Here is a 17,105-nt window from a genome sequence, read left to right as displayed (position 1 = left end):
GAACCCCTCTCTTCCAAAACCTCTCCAGAATACCCTTCTTGAAGAGGTCCCTCAGAAGAGATTACGCAAGAGGAAGCATTTGGACTCCCCAGAGGAGTCTGTCACAGCTGACACAGGCCTCAGTGATTCAGAAGGGTCCCCACGGTCACCCTCCGAAGATGTCTCCTTTGCAGACATCCTAGAGGTACTTTAACAAAGAGGTGGCTCGAAGCCCACCAACCCTTCAGAAGAATAGTCTGTCTACCTGAAGGCCTTTGGGTCTCGCCCTTCAGCCACTTGGGTGTGTCTGCCTTTCGATGAACTCATGGACCTAGTTTGTCAAAAGGCGTGGTAGACTCCAGATTCAGTGGAGTCCATCCCTCAGAGACCAAATAAATATTGCATCCCCTGAGGATAAAACCTTTCTTACAAAAGGTGTCCCAGTAGATTCTATGTTGGTGGCGCCGGCCACAAAAAAGAGACTGTTGGAGACGTCCTCGTCTGTCCATCCTCTAGAGTCTCGCACAATGAACAGATATAGAAAGCGAACCTTTTCTTCAGCAACCTTTACACTTATGTCCCTGAATTCTCACACATTTTACCAGATTACAGAGAGATCTCCTGAAGGAGCTAGGAGATGCTCTCTAAGGGTTTGTAGCTGTAGGGATATCGGATAAAGTTTCCTCCCAGCTCTCCACCTTAAATTCAGTGGTAAAACTCCTCCATGAGACTTGTCTCCTATGCAGCTGATGAACCAAGTAAGCAGGAAGTTCAGGTATTCCCCCGAGGAGGCATTCCTGGATGTGCTTGTGTAACTTTGCGGAACCCTTTAAATCTTCTTTGTTAATGCTCCCTTCGATGGTCCGTCATTATTCGTGCCCAAGCCAAGGACACTAACCAGGTGTGAGTAAGAAGGAAAGACTCTGTCTGCTGTAGGAGTCTGTTTTTCCCTACCTTCTAGAACTTATCCAGAAGGTAAAAAGGGGGGGTAAAATGTGGTTCCAAAAATCCCAGAGTGTTTTTCAAGATGCACATGGTGATTCTTCCCCCAGGGGCAGAGGGGGAAGTAGTAAAGGAGGACACCGGCCACGTGGCAGAGGGGATCCGCAGAACCAGGGCGACAGGGAATCCTTCCTTGGTGCAAGCCCTTTCAGTGCTCCTGAAAGGAGGCCTGCTTGCCAGCCTCTAGAGGCAGTCTGGGTTCGCTTATCTTTGTACCCAGAAGCCTGGCTAAATATAACAAAAGACAAATGGGTACAAAGCATCCTATCCAGAGGTTACTCCATACTTTGTTCCTTTCCCATCCCAAACATGAAAAACATCCCAGACATTCCACCCAGTCAAAGGGAACAGGGAACTCTAGAAATACAGAAGTTGCTACAAAAAAGTCGTCCAAACAGTCCCCGCAGGCCTTATAGGATCCAGAACTTACTCAAGGTTGTTTTTAGTTCCAAAGCAAACAGGTGACTAAGACCCATCCTGGATCTCAGCAGACAGAACAAATCAGTAAGCAAGGCAAAGTTTCGGGTGGTAACACTGCAGTCGATACTCCCTTTTCTGGCACACGATGATTGGATGTGCTCTATAGACTTCCAGGATGAGTACTACCATATAAAAATGGACAGATGATCCAGGAGTCATTTGCACCTTTGGCTGGGAGCCAGTCACTACCAGTTTCTATCTCTGCCCTTTGGTCTCACTACAGCCTGCAGAGTGTTCACCAAATGTATGGCAGTAATCACGGCTCACTTGATGCACCTAGGATTCGGAGTGTTTCTGTACCTAGATGACTGGCTCCTAACCGCCACCACCGAACATCTACTAATAAAAGCAAGAGACACCACACTGAAGCTCTGTTGTCATTTAGGAATCACAATAAATTATGAAAAATCTGCCTTATTGCCATCTCAACGTTTAATTTTTTTATAGAAGCAGACTTGGATACTTCAGTAGTGATAGTAAAGCTTTCTCCAGAAAGAGTACAGGCCCTTAGGCATAAGGTCATCAGTCTACTGTTCAAAAGGAAGGCTCAAGCAAGAACAGTTCTGAAAGTATTAGGGACCATGACAGCAGCAGTAAACTTGATCCCATTGGCTGCACATGAGAATTCTACATTGGCTGCTCTTTACTCAGTGATCCATGCAGGAACTACCGTGTCCCACCAGATCGTAATAACAGAATTTTGCAGGAAAGACCTTCATTGGTGGCTTCCCTCGACTCGTGTGACCTTAGGTCGACCATTTGTTCTCCCACAACGTTTAGCCACACTGAATACAGACGCTTCCCAGATAGGGTGTGGGAAGGGGCATTATCTGGGAAAAGCAGTCCAGGGCACTTGAAAGATCAGGAGACCCATTTGCACATCAGTCTCCTAGAGATGAGAGCAGTGCTTTTAGCATTGCAAGCATTCCAGGACTCTCTTCCACTGGGAACTATTGCAGTTCAGACAGACAATATGTCAGTTGTGCGGTACATAAGCAAGGAGGAACCAGATCTCACCTCCTTTGTCGAGAGGCTCTGAGAGTATGGCAGTGGGTGACCTCCTCACAACGCTTTCCGATAGCAATGCATGTTATTTGTCTTTTCTGCTTTTCCCGGTTAAGGGTCACCACAGTGGAACTCCGGTCTGCTAATGATTGGCAGTTGATTTTTATGGTGTTGAGTTGCCAGCCCGACTCCCAACCTTCAGCGAAGGCACGCCCATTCACGCATGTCTTTCGGAGGCCACTCGACCACAGGGAGGACATGCAGACTCCACACAGAAGGCACTCTAGCCGAGAATTGAACAGGAGAACCTCTTGCTGTGAGGCAACAGCGCTACCGCTGTACCACCCCGGCTTTAATTTTCTGATAGCAACGCATATCCTGGGGAAATCCAACCTGATAGCAGACTAACTCAGCAGGGCTATTCTTATGCCTCACGCGTGGTCCCTAAAGCAAGAGATAGTGAAAATGATTTTCCGAAAATGGGGCCGGCCTTGCTGCAATCTTTTTTCCACATCCATGAACGCCAAATGCAGCAGCTACCTTGCCCTAATCTCCCGCTGGGGGAGTCAACAAGGGATGCACTTGTACACGATTGGCCATTGGGCCTCCTCTGTGCCTTCCCTCCCTTCCCATGGATAACCCAAAGTTCTTCAGAAAGCCAGTGTATTGGGAAGGACCTTAATACTTATTGTCCCTTACTGGCCTCTTCAAATCTGGTTCCCCTTCCTGTGGCCTCATCTTCAGGAGGAGCCTTGGATTCTGGACCTAGTTCCGGATCTTCTGACCCATCCGTCAGGACTACTCCATCCATCTCTTCAAACCCTCAAGTTGACAGCATGGCTGTTCCAAACATAGCCAGGCTACCTGACCTTTTACCTTCAGTGAATCATATCCTGATTTCTTCTCATAAATCTTCTGTGAGAAAATTGTACATCAGCAAATGGAAAAGATTTTCCTCCTGGGCCTTGGAAAATCATATTGACCCATTCTCTACACCTATATTTTCTATGCCGATGTAATAAAGCCCAATATGGAAGGAGAGGCCATGAGGAGCATCCAATATCCACATTTATTTAATAAAGCATTTCAACTCCGCATAAAATTCAGGAAAATTTATTGGGCTGTATTACAGCTGTTTGGAAGTTTTCTTGGCTGTGCTCCTGTGTTTTTGGTACCTATATCTACTGTATTGGAGTTTTTAAAGCCATTTCATGAAGGAGCAGCTGCAGCTACTATTAGAGTTCATTTAGCAGCGATCTCTAATTTCCATTTAGGGGAAGCGGGGCCAAGCTTTTTTGAGGAGTACCATTCTACTAAGACCACCCATTAAACCACCTTTACCCCCATGGAACCTCAATTTTGTTTTATCCCATATGATCCTTCCACCCTTTGAATCTGCATGATCCTGTGACCTGAAGTTACTAACGTGGAAGACGATTTGCTTAGTAGCTGTAACTTCAGCTAGGAGAGTTTCGGAGTTACAAGCACTGTCTATCAAACCTCCATATGTGCTGTTCCACAAGGACAGAGTCTCACTCTGTACAAATCCATCCTTTTTACCAAAAGTATGCTTGGAATCAAATTTGAACCAGTCCATAGACTTTTACCAGTTTTTTTCCCCAACTATGGCAATAAGGCAGAGTACATGTTACACCAACTAGATATTCATAGGCAATTACGTTTCTGTTTGCCCAGAAGAAAGGACTATAGAAAGACTGACCAATTATTTGTCTCCTCCTCAGACCAGAAAAAAGGTGCTCCAGTTGCTAAGACCACTCTTTCCGGATGGTTGTCAGATTGCATTACGTTTACTTACAAATCCCAGAGCAAACAACTTCCCAACAAAGTAAGAGGTCATTCTACGAGAGCTGTGTGTACCTCTTCTGCCTTTCGGGCTAAACTGCCAATCAATACCATTTGTGCTGCAGCAACATGGGCAAAACCTCAAATTTTTGTCACTCATTGCAAAGTTGATTTGATCTCCAGGGACAGGACCTCCTTTGGATCCACTGTTCTGAAGAGTATTCTCCCTTGAGCCACCCAAGAAAAATTGTGCTAGGGATGCTGTCCCAACCAATACAGAATGAAGGCCAGATAGGATGACAACACACAAAGAAGTTATGTATTCACCATAGTGTTCCATGTGTGTTGTCCCTCTCGCCTTCATTCATATATCCCACCCTTTTTCCCCATGCCTTTGGCTCCTTGAGGACCGAGAGGATTTATTTGGCATCTAATTTTCTCTGACCCTCTTCTGGGTTTGCAAACTTGTAAAAATTTTATATATATATATATTAGTATACCAGCAAACAAGATCTGGGGAACTCCCTAGAGCATCATGGGATAGGATGTAAGCCATGAGCTACTTGAAGACCTCAAGCTTTTGTAAATGGCCGAGTCGGAACTGAGGATCAGTTCCGAACCCAACCAGTACATAATGAAGGCGAGAGGTACAATGAGCATAGAACGTTATGGTGAGTACATAACTTCTTTTTTTTCTCCCCAAAGGAGCATGTTTCAACTTGTGCATGTACATGGACTGCTTCTGGTAACCCAGATCTGTAATTGTTTAACTATGATAAGGTGACAGTAGGCCATTTAGTTTGGTACATAAAGATTACTTGAAGAATGTTTGAGTATACCTAATATAACTCCTTTCAAGTGAAATTTTTTTCTCTAGTATTTTAGCTTTTTTCACATACACAATATGCGACATTCCAGATCAACTAGTTGTTTAACTCTGATCAAGTGGCAATTGTGCTGTGTTTTTATCATTGTATCATAGGAGTTCACTAAGCTAATGGCTCCAGTGTCCTTACAAGCCTAGTTCCCAAAGGGTGTCTGTTTCAAGCTGACACTAAAATCTGCACCTATTGCTCCTGTCCAAGAGGGACACAGGTGGAATCCCTGGGGTGAATTCCTGGTTAAGGTGGGGCAATCTCTGTGAGACTGATATCTCTCTCCAGCAAGTTCTGTTGATGTCATATTCCAGGTTAAGGTCTTTTGAACGAGTGATCCATGTGCCGTTTGCGAATGTTCAGCATTTCTATTAAACCTGGGTCAGAGATTCCTCTGTATGCAAAGCACAGGTTGTCTCTGAGCAGTCTGTACGACAGAGAGTAAAGCAACAATGATTCTAGTCTTTCCACTTAAGACCGATCTTGAATACTCTGAATTTTCTTTGTAAGGAGCCTTTGTGGTCTCTCCAGTTGCTGCAGTTATTTGGCTAGGAACATGCCAAAATGGAGGGTTTTACTCTATTATTGGCCTGATGAGGGAAGAGTGTGGGGGGGGGGTATAGGAGGGGGTTATAACCATCTTTTTTTTTTCTTCTGCAGGCAATGCCCTTAGTTATGCGATGAGCAATTTAAAATGCCTGTCTTACCACTGTGGAGACAAGGGTGATTGAAGTTAAGGTTGCCATCAACCTGTGTGCCCATATCTCTCACCACTGTGTGCCTAGGGTATTGCTATTGATGTGATAGTTTGCAGGAACATCACCCTTGCCGAAGGGGATGATGCATTTTTTTACATTAAGTTTAAGACCATGACTTTGGCAGCAGTCATTAGTCTGTGTAACACGTTCTTGCAGGATGTTGACATCATTGGGGGTATCAGTGATAGCTCCCAGTTAACAGTCATCAGCAAGCTGGAAAAGGTGGAGTCCTCTATTTTGACCATATGAGTTCCATCGGTGAGCCAGTTTGCAACCTACCTGACCACATATGGGTTGATACCCAGCTGGGTGAGTTTGTCAGTGATGCTTTACTTTAGTTACTTCTAGCGAAACTGATTTGTGGTGAGATCTCACTACAGATGGCCACACAATGGGGGCAGTGTAGCGGTCCCCCATGTTGGTGACCACCAGATCCAGGATGTTTGACTCCATTGTGGGTGCGTCAGTCAGCTGGTCCAGGGGAATGGAGTTAATGAAGTCCAGGAACCTTTGGGCAAGTGAGCTAGAACATGTATAATTTACCCAGTCTATGGATGGGTAATTAGTCACCCAAAACCAGGGTGTTTGGTTGTATCTTGAGTGACTCAAGTAGATCCAAGAAGGCTGAGTGGATGTCCTGATCCATGGAGAGAGTCCTATAGCTAGCAATGAAGTGGAGGGGGGGGGGTCTTACATACACTCAGTTGGACTTGAAGTAATTCAAGGGAATCGTGCTGTTTAACCAGTCTAGAGGTGCATTTTTCTTTAATGAATATTGATACATCACCTCCTTTTAGTTCACGTCTTCAGTTTGTGGTCTGAATGTGTGGAAGGCTGTGGAGAGCCAGGGTGCTCTCCACAACCTTAAAGCAGATCTCGGTGACTGCACAAGTGTCAGCATCTTCCAAGGTCAGGACTGCTTCAGTGAGTGCAGTTTCTGGTTTGGACTCCTAGTGTTTAGCAGCATAACATTGAAGTTGTTTTTAGAGGGTATTATCTACTTTGGGGAATTTGTTCTTGTGATATTGCCTACAAAATGCACCATGGGAGCTGGGGAAGAGCCTTAGGCAGTAACCAAAATCCCATGGGCGACAGATGAAAAGATTTCTGGCAAAACATCAGGGTCTGTCAGCCATGACCTCCCAGACTGACAAATACTGGATCCCCTTTGAATGACACCAGAAAGTAAGCTAATTGTAGAAGTCAGTCATTTTTTTGTTTGTATTGAGGTATCATCTTAGCGAAGGTAAAATGCTGTTTAAGGCTTAGACATACCTGCCTGAGACACACAGAGAGTATGTCATGTCTCTCTCCATATAGTCCAGTGCATTACATCTCAAGTCATTCACACCAATGTGGACTATGACAGAGTCACATGTGCCTGTTGTTGAGAGATTCTGGCACCTGACAGACAGCTGACAGTGACTTTTTTTCCTTATCCAACCTGGTGAGAGGGACAACTGTGTCTCTCACAACTGAGTCTCCTATGACTAAGATTGTTTTTGTGTTGTGCATTAAGGGCTTGACTGGTGAAACACTGGTGTGTGATGTATTGTGTACTATGTCCTGCAGCGGATGTATTATGTGAATCATGCTTGTTAGTGTTGGGAGGTCTCTGATGTTTAGGTAACCACCTGGTAAGGATCTCCGCATATGTAGGTTTACGTGTTGTTGGTTTGGGAGGCTCTGGAGGTGAGGTGTGCATGCTGACTACCTGTTTAGTATCAGATGAGCTGACTGGTGAGTGAGAGAGCCTGGATTCTAGGTACCTTTGATATAGATGCATCCCTCCGATGATGAATTTATGTGGACTAGAAAAAGTGGGTTGTTTAGTGTACATGAGGCAGTTGCTAGATTGCCTCAGGATGCCCATGTCGACCAGGCTGGCTGGAGAACTGTGGGAAATTGTCCGTTCATAATGCTAGGTAATCTTTAGTGGTCAGAAAACAGGAAAAAGACAGGAAGGACCAAGTAAAGTACAGGACAGTAGAAGTGGACAAAACGTACAAAGGGCTAGTGGGTAGGATCCGTGTTGGTACCCCAGGAGCTTCACTGAATTTATCACCTGTCAGTGCAGGACAGCCACGAGAACTCACCAATGGAGCACCAAAGAGTACTAAGGTAAAATTTGCAGGCAGAAGTGTTTGTGTCTGTAACTGCCAACGGTGCCCACCGTTGATAGGCAGTGTGCAGTGGGCAAACAAACACAAACCCATGCAAATGCACTGCTTATGTGGCAAACGAGCAAACTGATTTAAACACGTTGGCCATTAAAAAAGTTCAAAACTGAGCCCTATTTCAACAACCTTCAATCAGATGAGTTCTAACTGCACTCTCCTGCCACTAGGGTGCAAAGGAACCCTCTCCAACAAAAGATGGCCTGGTTTAGTGCTCAACATATGGGTGGATTGACTTTCCCTTGGACTGAGTGTACCTTATTTGTGGTTAGGTGGAAGAAATTCTGCTTTTAGTAATTCATTAAATTGTTTAACTTACACACAAAGCCCCCTTTTATGTACCTAGTCATCTAACCCTGAAAAGGTGACAAGTTAGTTGCTTCCATACACAGACTATCCTCCTCCATATTAACGCCTTCTGACTAAGTAGCATGTTGTCTGTAATCAGGAAAGACATTCTCCGAGTAGTAATGAGTGGAGTTTGTTTCAGAGATGCACAGTCTGACTGACCATGATCATTTAAGAGTGGTCAGATAAAAGCAAAACCGCTGATTTCACAAACTGAGTAACTACTCTGGTTTGTAAACTGCTGATGCTTGACGGGGATCAGGTGAAGTGAATTCTGCCCTTTATAATGTATTTTGATCAACACTTGTATCCCTGTTCTTCACAATCTTGATTTATTTATTATTTATTGACATTTGTTAACCGGGTTAGTCCAGCTGGGCTTGTGGCCCGTTTTCATTGGAGACCCAAGGAGAAAAGCTCCAAGAAACAATACAGTTTACAGAAAAATGACACTATATACATTCATAGCATGTTAAGAAACTGGTAATACAATAATAGAAATTCAAGCAGCAAAATGCACACTTGTAGATGTCCTTCAAGGATGCATCTGCAGTCCTTACAAATGGGTTGTCCTGTCGTCAGGCAGCCCTTCGGTCGGCCGGATTCCAAAGTCTGGGTCTGGCCTCGGCTGGTGTCGCACTTCACCCGACGTCATAGCTGCAGTTCTTCGGGTATAAAGGCATCAGCCGACACAATTTTCCTCAGTCTTTCTTGCCGCGTGGCGCCCGAAGCAGAAGCTGTTCGCAAGTGCCGGTCGGTCAGATCCAGAGATTACTACTACCGAATACTACAAGACTTCTAAAAGCTAAGTACCCGTTGGGGACTCTTTCTTGCCTCAGCCGATGTCAGAAAAAGTGAATAACTGTTTAACTTGTGGGAAACAAATACCTCATAAAGATTTCCACTCTTACTGCTTACCTTGTTTAGGCCCAGACCATGACGTAGCAGGTTGTTTAGCCTGTGCTTCTTTCAACCGACGAACGCTTAGACGTCGGTCGGAGTTTGCTGAACAGTTTTTCGGCTCAGATTTTGCGTACATAATGCCGTCGGATCCTCCGACTACTCAGATTGTTAAGAAACGCAAAGAAAAGGACCGACACTCGCGGTCCGCGGTTTCGGCCGAAACCACGGTTAAGCAAACCGCGAGTGTCTCGGTTTCGGCCGAAACCGAGCAAACGGTTCAATCTTCAGCTGAATCCATGACTACTACCGAGGCCCCCTCTACCCTAGTTGAATCGGCCTCTGAAGTTTTGCCTACTTCTGTGGTTTCACAAGACTTATCGGACACCATCCCTTTGGATGTTTCTACCCCAGCACGTGGTGCTGCTAGGCCTCCTGCAGCCATGTCTATAAAGGCCTTTGCCAGGGCTGAAGTAGCCAAAACTTCTAAGTCTGTGCCTGTTAAGCCCCCCTCTCACAGGCCCAGTTCCAGTTCCCAGATGCTTACTCTGGCAGAGGATCTCATCTCTTTAATAAGGGGATCCCAATCTCACCCAGACAGGGCCTCTCAACCTCCAGAAAAGAGACCTAGAGCAGAGCCCCCTGAGCCAGTGTCCTCAGATGACTCTTCTGATGATACAGACAATACAGACCATCCAGAGGCTCCTTTTTCTACTTATGAAGATTCAGATGCTGAAGAATCGATTCCTTCTGCTTCTCCACCAGAGGAATTTTCTTTTGGGGAAACTTTACATGCCATGAGAGAGCAATTAAAATGGCAGGGGCAAGATTTCTCAGATTCAAGGAAAAGGCTTAGGACCTTTTTACACTTACCGCAACATAGGCCTTTAGCTATACCTCCAGTTCTACCTGTTGTGGATGATGCATTCAATGATGCTTGCACTGCTCCTGATACTTTACCTCCAGCCCCTGCTAAGCCCGATAGGTTCTACAGGGTCCCGGACACTCATCACCATTTATACAAGGCTCCTTTCGCAGATCCTGAGACTATCTCCCAGGGGCCTAAGGCAGTAGCTTCGACCTCAGCTAAAAACCCTCTCCCTTCTGAAAGGGAATCCAGGTCCTTAGAGAGATGGGGTAAAAAAGTATACACCTCTGCTACTCTCTCAGCTAGAGCATTGAACTGTCAGTTTCATATGATCCAGTACCAAGAGTTTATGCTTGATCAGTTAACTAAGAAACTGTCCTCTGATGATTCTTTAGATAAGAAATATGTTCTAGAAATGGTGAATAACATTCAGCAGGTTAGTAACCATTCCTTAAAATGTGGCTATGATGCACTGGAGGCTTCATTTAGATCAGCCATGACTGGCACAGTTATAAGAAGGCATGCATGGTTGAAAGAGCAGGTCTTGCCGGATCATGTTAAAGCAAAGCTATTAGATGCTCCTATGGATAAGGTCAGTTTATTTGGTTCTCCTGCCCAACAGGTACTGAAGAAAATGGAAGAGAAGGCAAAATCTGTACAAACAGTAAAAGATTTCTTACAGGTTCAGCCTCCAAGGTTTAGCAGGAACTGGCCTTCCAAAAATTGGTCCTTTCCAGACTCCTCTAAAACTCAGAGAGGCAGGAATAGGCGCTCAAGAGGCAGAAATCAATCCAGAGGAGGTGCCTACAGGGACGCCAGTGGCAAGGTAACAACCAACGAGGCACAGACACAACCACTACCACTGCAACAGGACAATCACAGTGACTTGGCTTTGACACCGCCTACCAGGGAACAAATAGCAGCACCCTTAGGCGGAAAGTTAGCACTATTTTCAAAAACTGGCACTATATCACAAGAGACAAGTGGATTTTGCAAACTATAGACCAAGGCTACAGGTTTCATTTCCACACTTTACCCGGAAAAAGAGTAATGCCAAACCTACCACCAAATCAAAAGACAGAAGCTCTAAAACAAATAGCTCAATTAGCAAGGATGAGAGCTGTGGAAAGGGTACCACCTATGGAACAAGGCAAGGATTTTACTCCAGACTCTTCCTGGTACCAAGAAAAGAAAAAATTGGAGGCCTATTCTCGACCTGTCCGCTTTAAACACATTCATCATCGCTCCAAAATTCAAAATGCTGACCCTACAGCAACTTCTTCCCATGCTGGGCAAGGAGTATTGGCTGGTAACTCTAGATCTCAAGGAGGCATACCTGCACGCCCCCATACGACCACATTGCAGAAGATACCTCAGATTTCTTGCAGGATCAGAGCATTATCAATTCTCAGCATTGCCCTTTGGCTTATCTACTGCCCAGTGTGTTCACGAAATGCCTGGCATCAGTAATCGCCACTGCAGGCTTCAGGGAATCCAAATTTATCCATACCTGGACGACTGCCTGATACAAGCGGACAACAAAACAAGCTAACAGAAGACTTACAAAGAGTCATTTGCTTACTACAGGCCCTGGGATACACAGTCAATATAAAAAAGTCAAGACTGATACCATCCCAAACAATAACCTTCTTAGGTGCAGAATTGGACACAGTAAAACAGATGGCATTCCTAACTGCAGAAAAACAAGAACAACTTCCTCTCTAATTTTTGGCATTAACAAAGCAGAACAAACTAACAGCAAGGAAAGTACTGCAGGCCTTGGGCTTCATGGCATCCTGCATAATCCTGGTCCCCCATGCCAGACTGCATATGAGAAAGCTACAGTGGTACCTAAAGAATTTATGGTCTCAACACAGGCACAGCTTAGAAACCGAAATACCACTAATTCCATGCCTGAAACAAGAGTTCCTATGGTGGGCTCAGGCATGCCAGTCAAACCCAGGTTTGCTCTTCCACAGCATTCAACCAAGCCAAACCATCACAACAGACGCCTCAGACCTCGGTTGGGGGGCCCACATGCTGGACAAGTGCATACAAGGCTTATGGACTCCAGAGCAGCTGCACCTGCACATAAATCAAAAAGAAATGCTGGCAGTACAACTAGCAATCCAGAATTTCAGACCATTCCTCCAAGAAGGCCAGTTGATGATAAGGACAGACAACACCACAGTCATGTGGTACATCAACAAACAGGGAGGCACTCATTCGTACCCTCTATGCCGAATGGCCCTGGACCTATGGAATATGGCTCTGAGTTACAACATTCAGTTACAAGCAATTTTGTACCGAAAAGAAAACATCCTAGCAGACATATTAAGCAGAACTATCTCGGATGCTCACGAATGGATGCTACACCCGGACATCTTCAAGGCCATCACAAAGAAATGGGGTCTGCCACAAATAGACCTATTCGCATCCCCACTCAATCACCAGCTCAAGAAATTCTGCACAAGGACATACCACCCACTTGCTTGGAAGGTGGACTCTCTATCCTTCAGTTGGAAAGGCCTGACAGCATATGCATTCCCACCTCTTCCTTTGATGCACAAGGTGCTATTGAAAATCAAAGAGGAACGTCCAAGGATAATTCTGATAGCTCCAGACTGGCCAAGACAACACTGGTACCCATTACTAAGGAGCATGTCTCGGGGGAGAATGTGGACACTACCCCTGATTCCCTTGATGTTAACTCAGAGCAACTACAACATCCTGCATCCAAACCTGAAAACTCTGCAACTGACTGCCTGGAACATTACATAAGAGCAACTAACCCAGATTTATCCCAAAGGGTTAAAGACATTATCCTTGAGGCCCGCAGACCCTCAACAAGAAGGAACTATGCAGGAAAATGGAAAAGGTTTCTCATTTGGAGTACCGACAGGAGCAAAGATGTGTCAAAGGTAGACATTGCCAACATCCTGGAGTATTTGGCAGAGCTTTTCCATACAGGCCTGTCCTATTCCTCCATCAAAATACATGCATCAGCTATTTCTGCAGAATACAGCTCGATCCACCTGTCTTTTCGCATCCTCTACTCAGGCAGTTTCTGAGAGGAATTAAGAATGTAAAACCTCCTAGGAAACCACCATTACCAGCATGGGACTTGAACTTTGTACTAGAAAAATTGACACTTCCACCTTTCGAACCAGCAGCAACAGCAGATCTTCAACACCTATCCTGAAAAACTGCTTTCCTGCTGGCAATTACCTCAGCAAGAAGGGTTTCGGAACTACAGGCTTTAATGGCAGTACAACCCTTCCTAATCTTCCATCAAGATAGTGTCCATGAGAACTAATCCTACATTTATGCCTAAGGTGGTATCCAGAGTGTCTTTAAACCAGGCAATCCACCTACCTACCTTCTTTCCCAATCCACAGAACAGGGGGAAAAGACTGCTGCATACCTTGGATGTACATAGACAGTTACGCTACTACCTGGACAGAACCAAGGGTAATAGAAAATCTGACCAGCTTCTGGTAGCATATGCAACAGGAAGGGAAGGAAAAGCAATTTCCAAACAGACAATCTCCAAGTGGATAGGAAATTGCATTAGATTCTGTTACTCCTACCATGGAAAGCAAATTCCACAGAACATAAGGCCTCATTCTACAAGGGCTACAGCCACTACCACAGCTTTCTTACGAGGAGTGGCTACCAAGGACATTATAGCGGCTGCTACTTGGACCTCCGTGCATACATTTGCCAAGCATTATAACTTACCATTATACTCTAGATCCCGAGCAGGGTTTGCCACTGCTGTTTTGCAAGGGATCCTAACTACACCACAGTTTCTTCTTCCTCCTCCCCTAGTTTGGCTATGGTATTCTACCCATTTGTAAGGACTGCAGATGCATCCTTGAAGGACATAGTACAGTTTTGTACCTACCATAAATGTAGATGTCCGAACAGGATAGCATCTGCAGTCAGGATTACCCACCCTCCTTCCCCTCTGTGGTACTCCTAGGGTATTTGCCCACCTAATAGCTAGCTGGGGGGGATCTCTTATGGTGTATTTGTTTGTATATATGTACATACATGATTATTTTTTGTGTTTGCCTTCTACTATTTGGAAACATTGGCATTTATCCAAAAATTTAGCTATCCAAGAGGGCAACTGGCATCGGGGGCAAGAAACACTGAGGAAAATGGCGTCGGCTGATGCCTTTATACCCGAAGAACTGCAGCTATGACGTCGGGTGAAGTGCGACACCAGCCGAGGCCAGACCCAGACTTTGGAATCCGGCCGACCGAAGGGCTGCCTGACGACAGGACAACCCATTTGTAAGGACTGCAGATGCTATCCTTTTCGGACATTTACATTTATGGTAGGTACAAAACTGTACTTTATAACTATCCTACGTTTACAGGCTAGAGATTTACTTACATATTTACAACAAGAGTTTGGTCAATTAAAATGAGAGTACAGTAGAGAATTATCTGCTGATAGAGGGAATATATTTTTGAGGGCTGGCTTACAGACATGGTTCCCAAGCGGAAGACAGGAGTTAGGGGTTTTCAGTCAGATAGCATTATATCACTAGTTTTCACGCACCTAGTAACCCCCATCCTACTGTTTTTTAATTGCCTACCTATCTGATGTTTTATTATGTTCATTTTTAACTAAATTCGATTTGAAGCAACATATTGGTTGACTCCATAGATATGAAGTCTTCTACTCCTGTTACTGTTAAACTGAGATTGTATTGGTGGTTCACTTTTGGTGTATGTAGAGTACTTCTTGCACAGGTCACTCAAAACTTTCTTTTGTTGGGAAATACACTTCTCTGTTTAGGCTACAGGCCTTGATTGGCCTTCCTGATTTGATTGTATTTATTGTGCACTACCAAGGGATGTCCTTAACTGGAGTTTGTACTGCTGTATGCATTTGAACTCCCACTCTGCACTCGTGCATGTATGTATGTAAGAGGGACTAAACTGCTGATTGAACTGCAGTGCAGACATATTCCTGGGTTGTTTTTTTTTTTAACCATATTTTGTGCGTACCTGTTCAATCGCTTAATAGTTCTCTCTATGGTAATAAAAAGTTCAGAATATTTTATTTTAATTGCTACTTTGTTAAATGGGTGAAAGTTAAGAGATCACTTGTAGAAGCACTTCTCTAAGCTTGAGAGAAATGGTGCCTGAAATAAAGAGGTCAAGAAAGACTGCATCATTGAAAATTCAAGACGTAGTCCCTGCCACTGCCACAGCCCCTTCTGTGTGTACAGCTTTTGTAGAAGAATGAGAGCCAGAGACCTCAGGATAATGTCAAAACCTTGCCTTAGATTGTTAAACATGAACCAGTGATATTTTAAATCTAAAAGATGGATCCTGTAAAATGTCAACAGTATACATTTTGTTAATAAGAATTTGTCCCTACCCTGAAGCAGTAGTATCTTCTACCTTGCTTTTTCCCACCTTGACTGTGTACCATCAAACCCTCCTTCCATAGGTCTCAATACCCTGTGCTTCTCAGTAGAGGAGGGCCCTGCCTGCATTTAGTGAAAACCAGTTGAAAGGGCTTCACCAGCTAGTCGCTTAAGAGCTTTGTCCTTGCTTGTGCACCGTTTTCCACTTGCAACCAGGGTGGGCTGTCTTCAGCCAAATGGCTTGAGGGTATGGCTTTTACTCTCAACTCAGACTTGAGTCGTTTGTGTTGCAGAATAGACCTCAGTTGTTCCCTTGCTGAACAGTTGCATGGCACGTTTTCCTCTGTTAGCAGCCTACATTATTTTGAGAGCATACTGAGTGTGTATGTCCTTAACCCCTCTCCCAGGTGACTGATGCATGTATTTCTTTGATGGCTGGGGACGTTAAAAGCCTCTAGTTCATTTTTTGGAACTTTTGCTGCAGTATCTCCTCTGTGGACGACTTTTATTGCAACATGTTTTCCACTTGCTGAATGAAATTCTGCAATAATCTTTTGGCCCTTTAGCAATTACTTTGTTTTTTTTTTTTTTTTCATTTCATACTGTGACAAGTGTATATTAATCTTAGTGTTTTTGTGCAGAGTGGTTGTTCAAAAGAGTAATGCCCATGTTTGGTCACATTTCTAAATGAGTCATACATTTTAGTTAGCTTGATTTATCCACAAGGATTGTTTGCGAGTTAGTGTTCCTTCTAGAATGCACACATTTGTCATTTACTTGAATAGAAATTGAAAATATTGACCATAACCTTGAGTAGAATAAAATTATTGGAAAATGATCGAATGTCAATTTAACTGGAAAAATGCAGTTAGAAATAAAAGCTACTTAAAGAGGGGAGGATGTGGATGGTTATTTTTGTATAGAGATGTATTTCTGTTAGTTTCCAAACCATTAATTTGTTTTGGCTATTTTTTTAACCACGTTATTTCTTTTTTTGTTTTCTTTCAGGGAAGCAGTGACTCTGAAAGTGGAAATGCAAAGAAACAAGGACGGAATCACCCTAAAAGAAGGTGATTGATTGACATTTCGAGCGTTGTTTTTATGGTTGTAAATTATACCTCTCAACTGTTGCTGATTTTTGCCTCATGTTTTTGTCCTGCCCCATCTAAAGTTTGAGTTTCTGGTAAATTGTAGAGGATTATATTCCAGCCAGTGAAGTCAGACATTAGTTTCATACTGCTTGTTGTTCAGAAAGTGCATTATGATGCAAAACCTGTAAGAGTAAGTAATGTTTAATATTTAAAAGCTGTTCTTGCTTTGGGGGTCTTTGCTGCCCCCCTCCATTATGTTTGGCTTTGACCAGAATTTTTTTACTTTTATTTTTCAACATCAGAGTGAAAGAACAGTACAAACTGAGCAGTCCACATGTATGGTGCATTACTAACACATTGTCAATTCCAGTGTGTATTTCTAATTCTTCCATAGTTTTCTTGAATATATTAAACCCAGTCCAGTACCAA

General features: G+C 44.0%; 1 protein-coding gene across 3 annotated transcripts in view; it reads left to right on the top strand.

Moving 5' to 3' along the window:
- The window catches only part of CHD2 (chromodomain helicase DNA binding protein 2), a 3,702,317-nt gene that overhangs the window by 367,286 nt on the left and 3,317,926 nt on the right, over positions 1–17,105 (top strand). For all 3 annotated transcript variants that reach the window (XM_044078379.1, XM_044078380.1, XM_044078378.1), the window contains exon 3: positions 16,594–16,655. In XM_044078379.1, the coding sequence (XP_043934314.1) occupies positions 16,594–16,655 (62 nt within the window). The remainder of the gene's footprint in view (positions 1–16,593; positions 16,656–17,105) is intronic.

The sequence above is a fragment of the Protopterus annectens genome, chromosome 7.part0, assembly GCF_019279795.1.
Source record: "Protopterus annectens isolate FY-2018-M chromosome 7.part0, PAN1.0, whole genome shotgun sequence".
NCBI classification, from domain to species: domain Eukaryota; kingdom Metazoa; phylum Chordata; order Ceratodontiformes; family Protopteridae; genus Protopterus; species Protopterus annectens.
The sequence above is the reverse complement of the archived record's forward strand: the minus strand, read 5'-3'. Positions and strand labels throughout refer to the sequence as shown.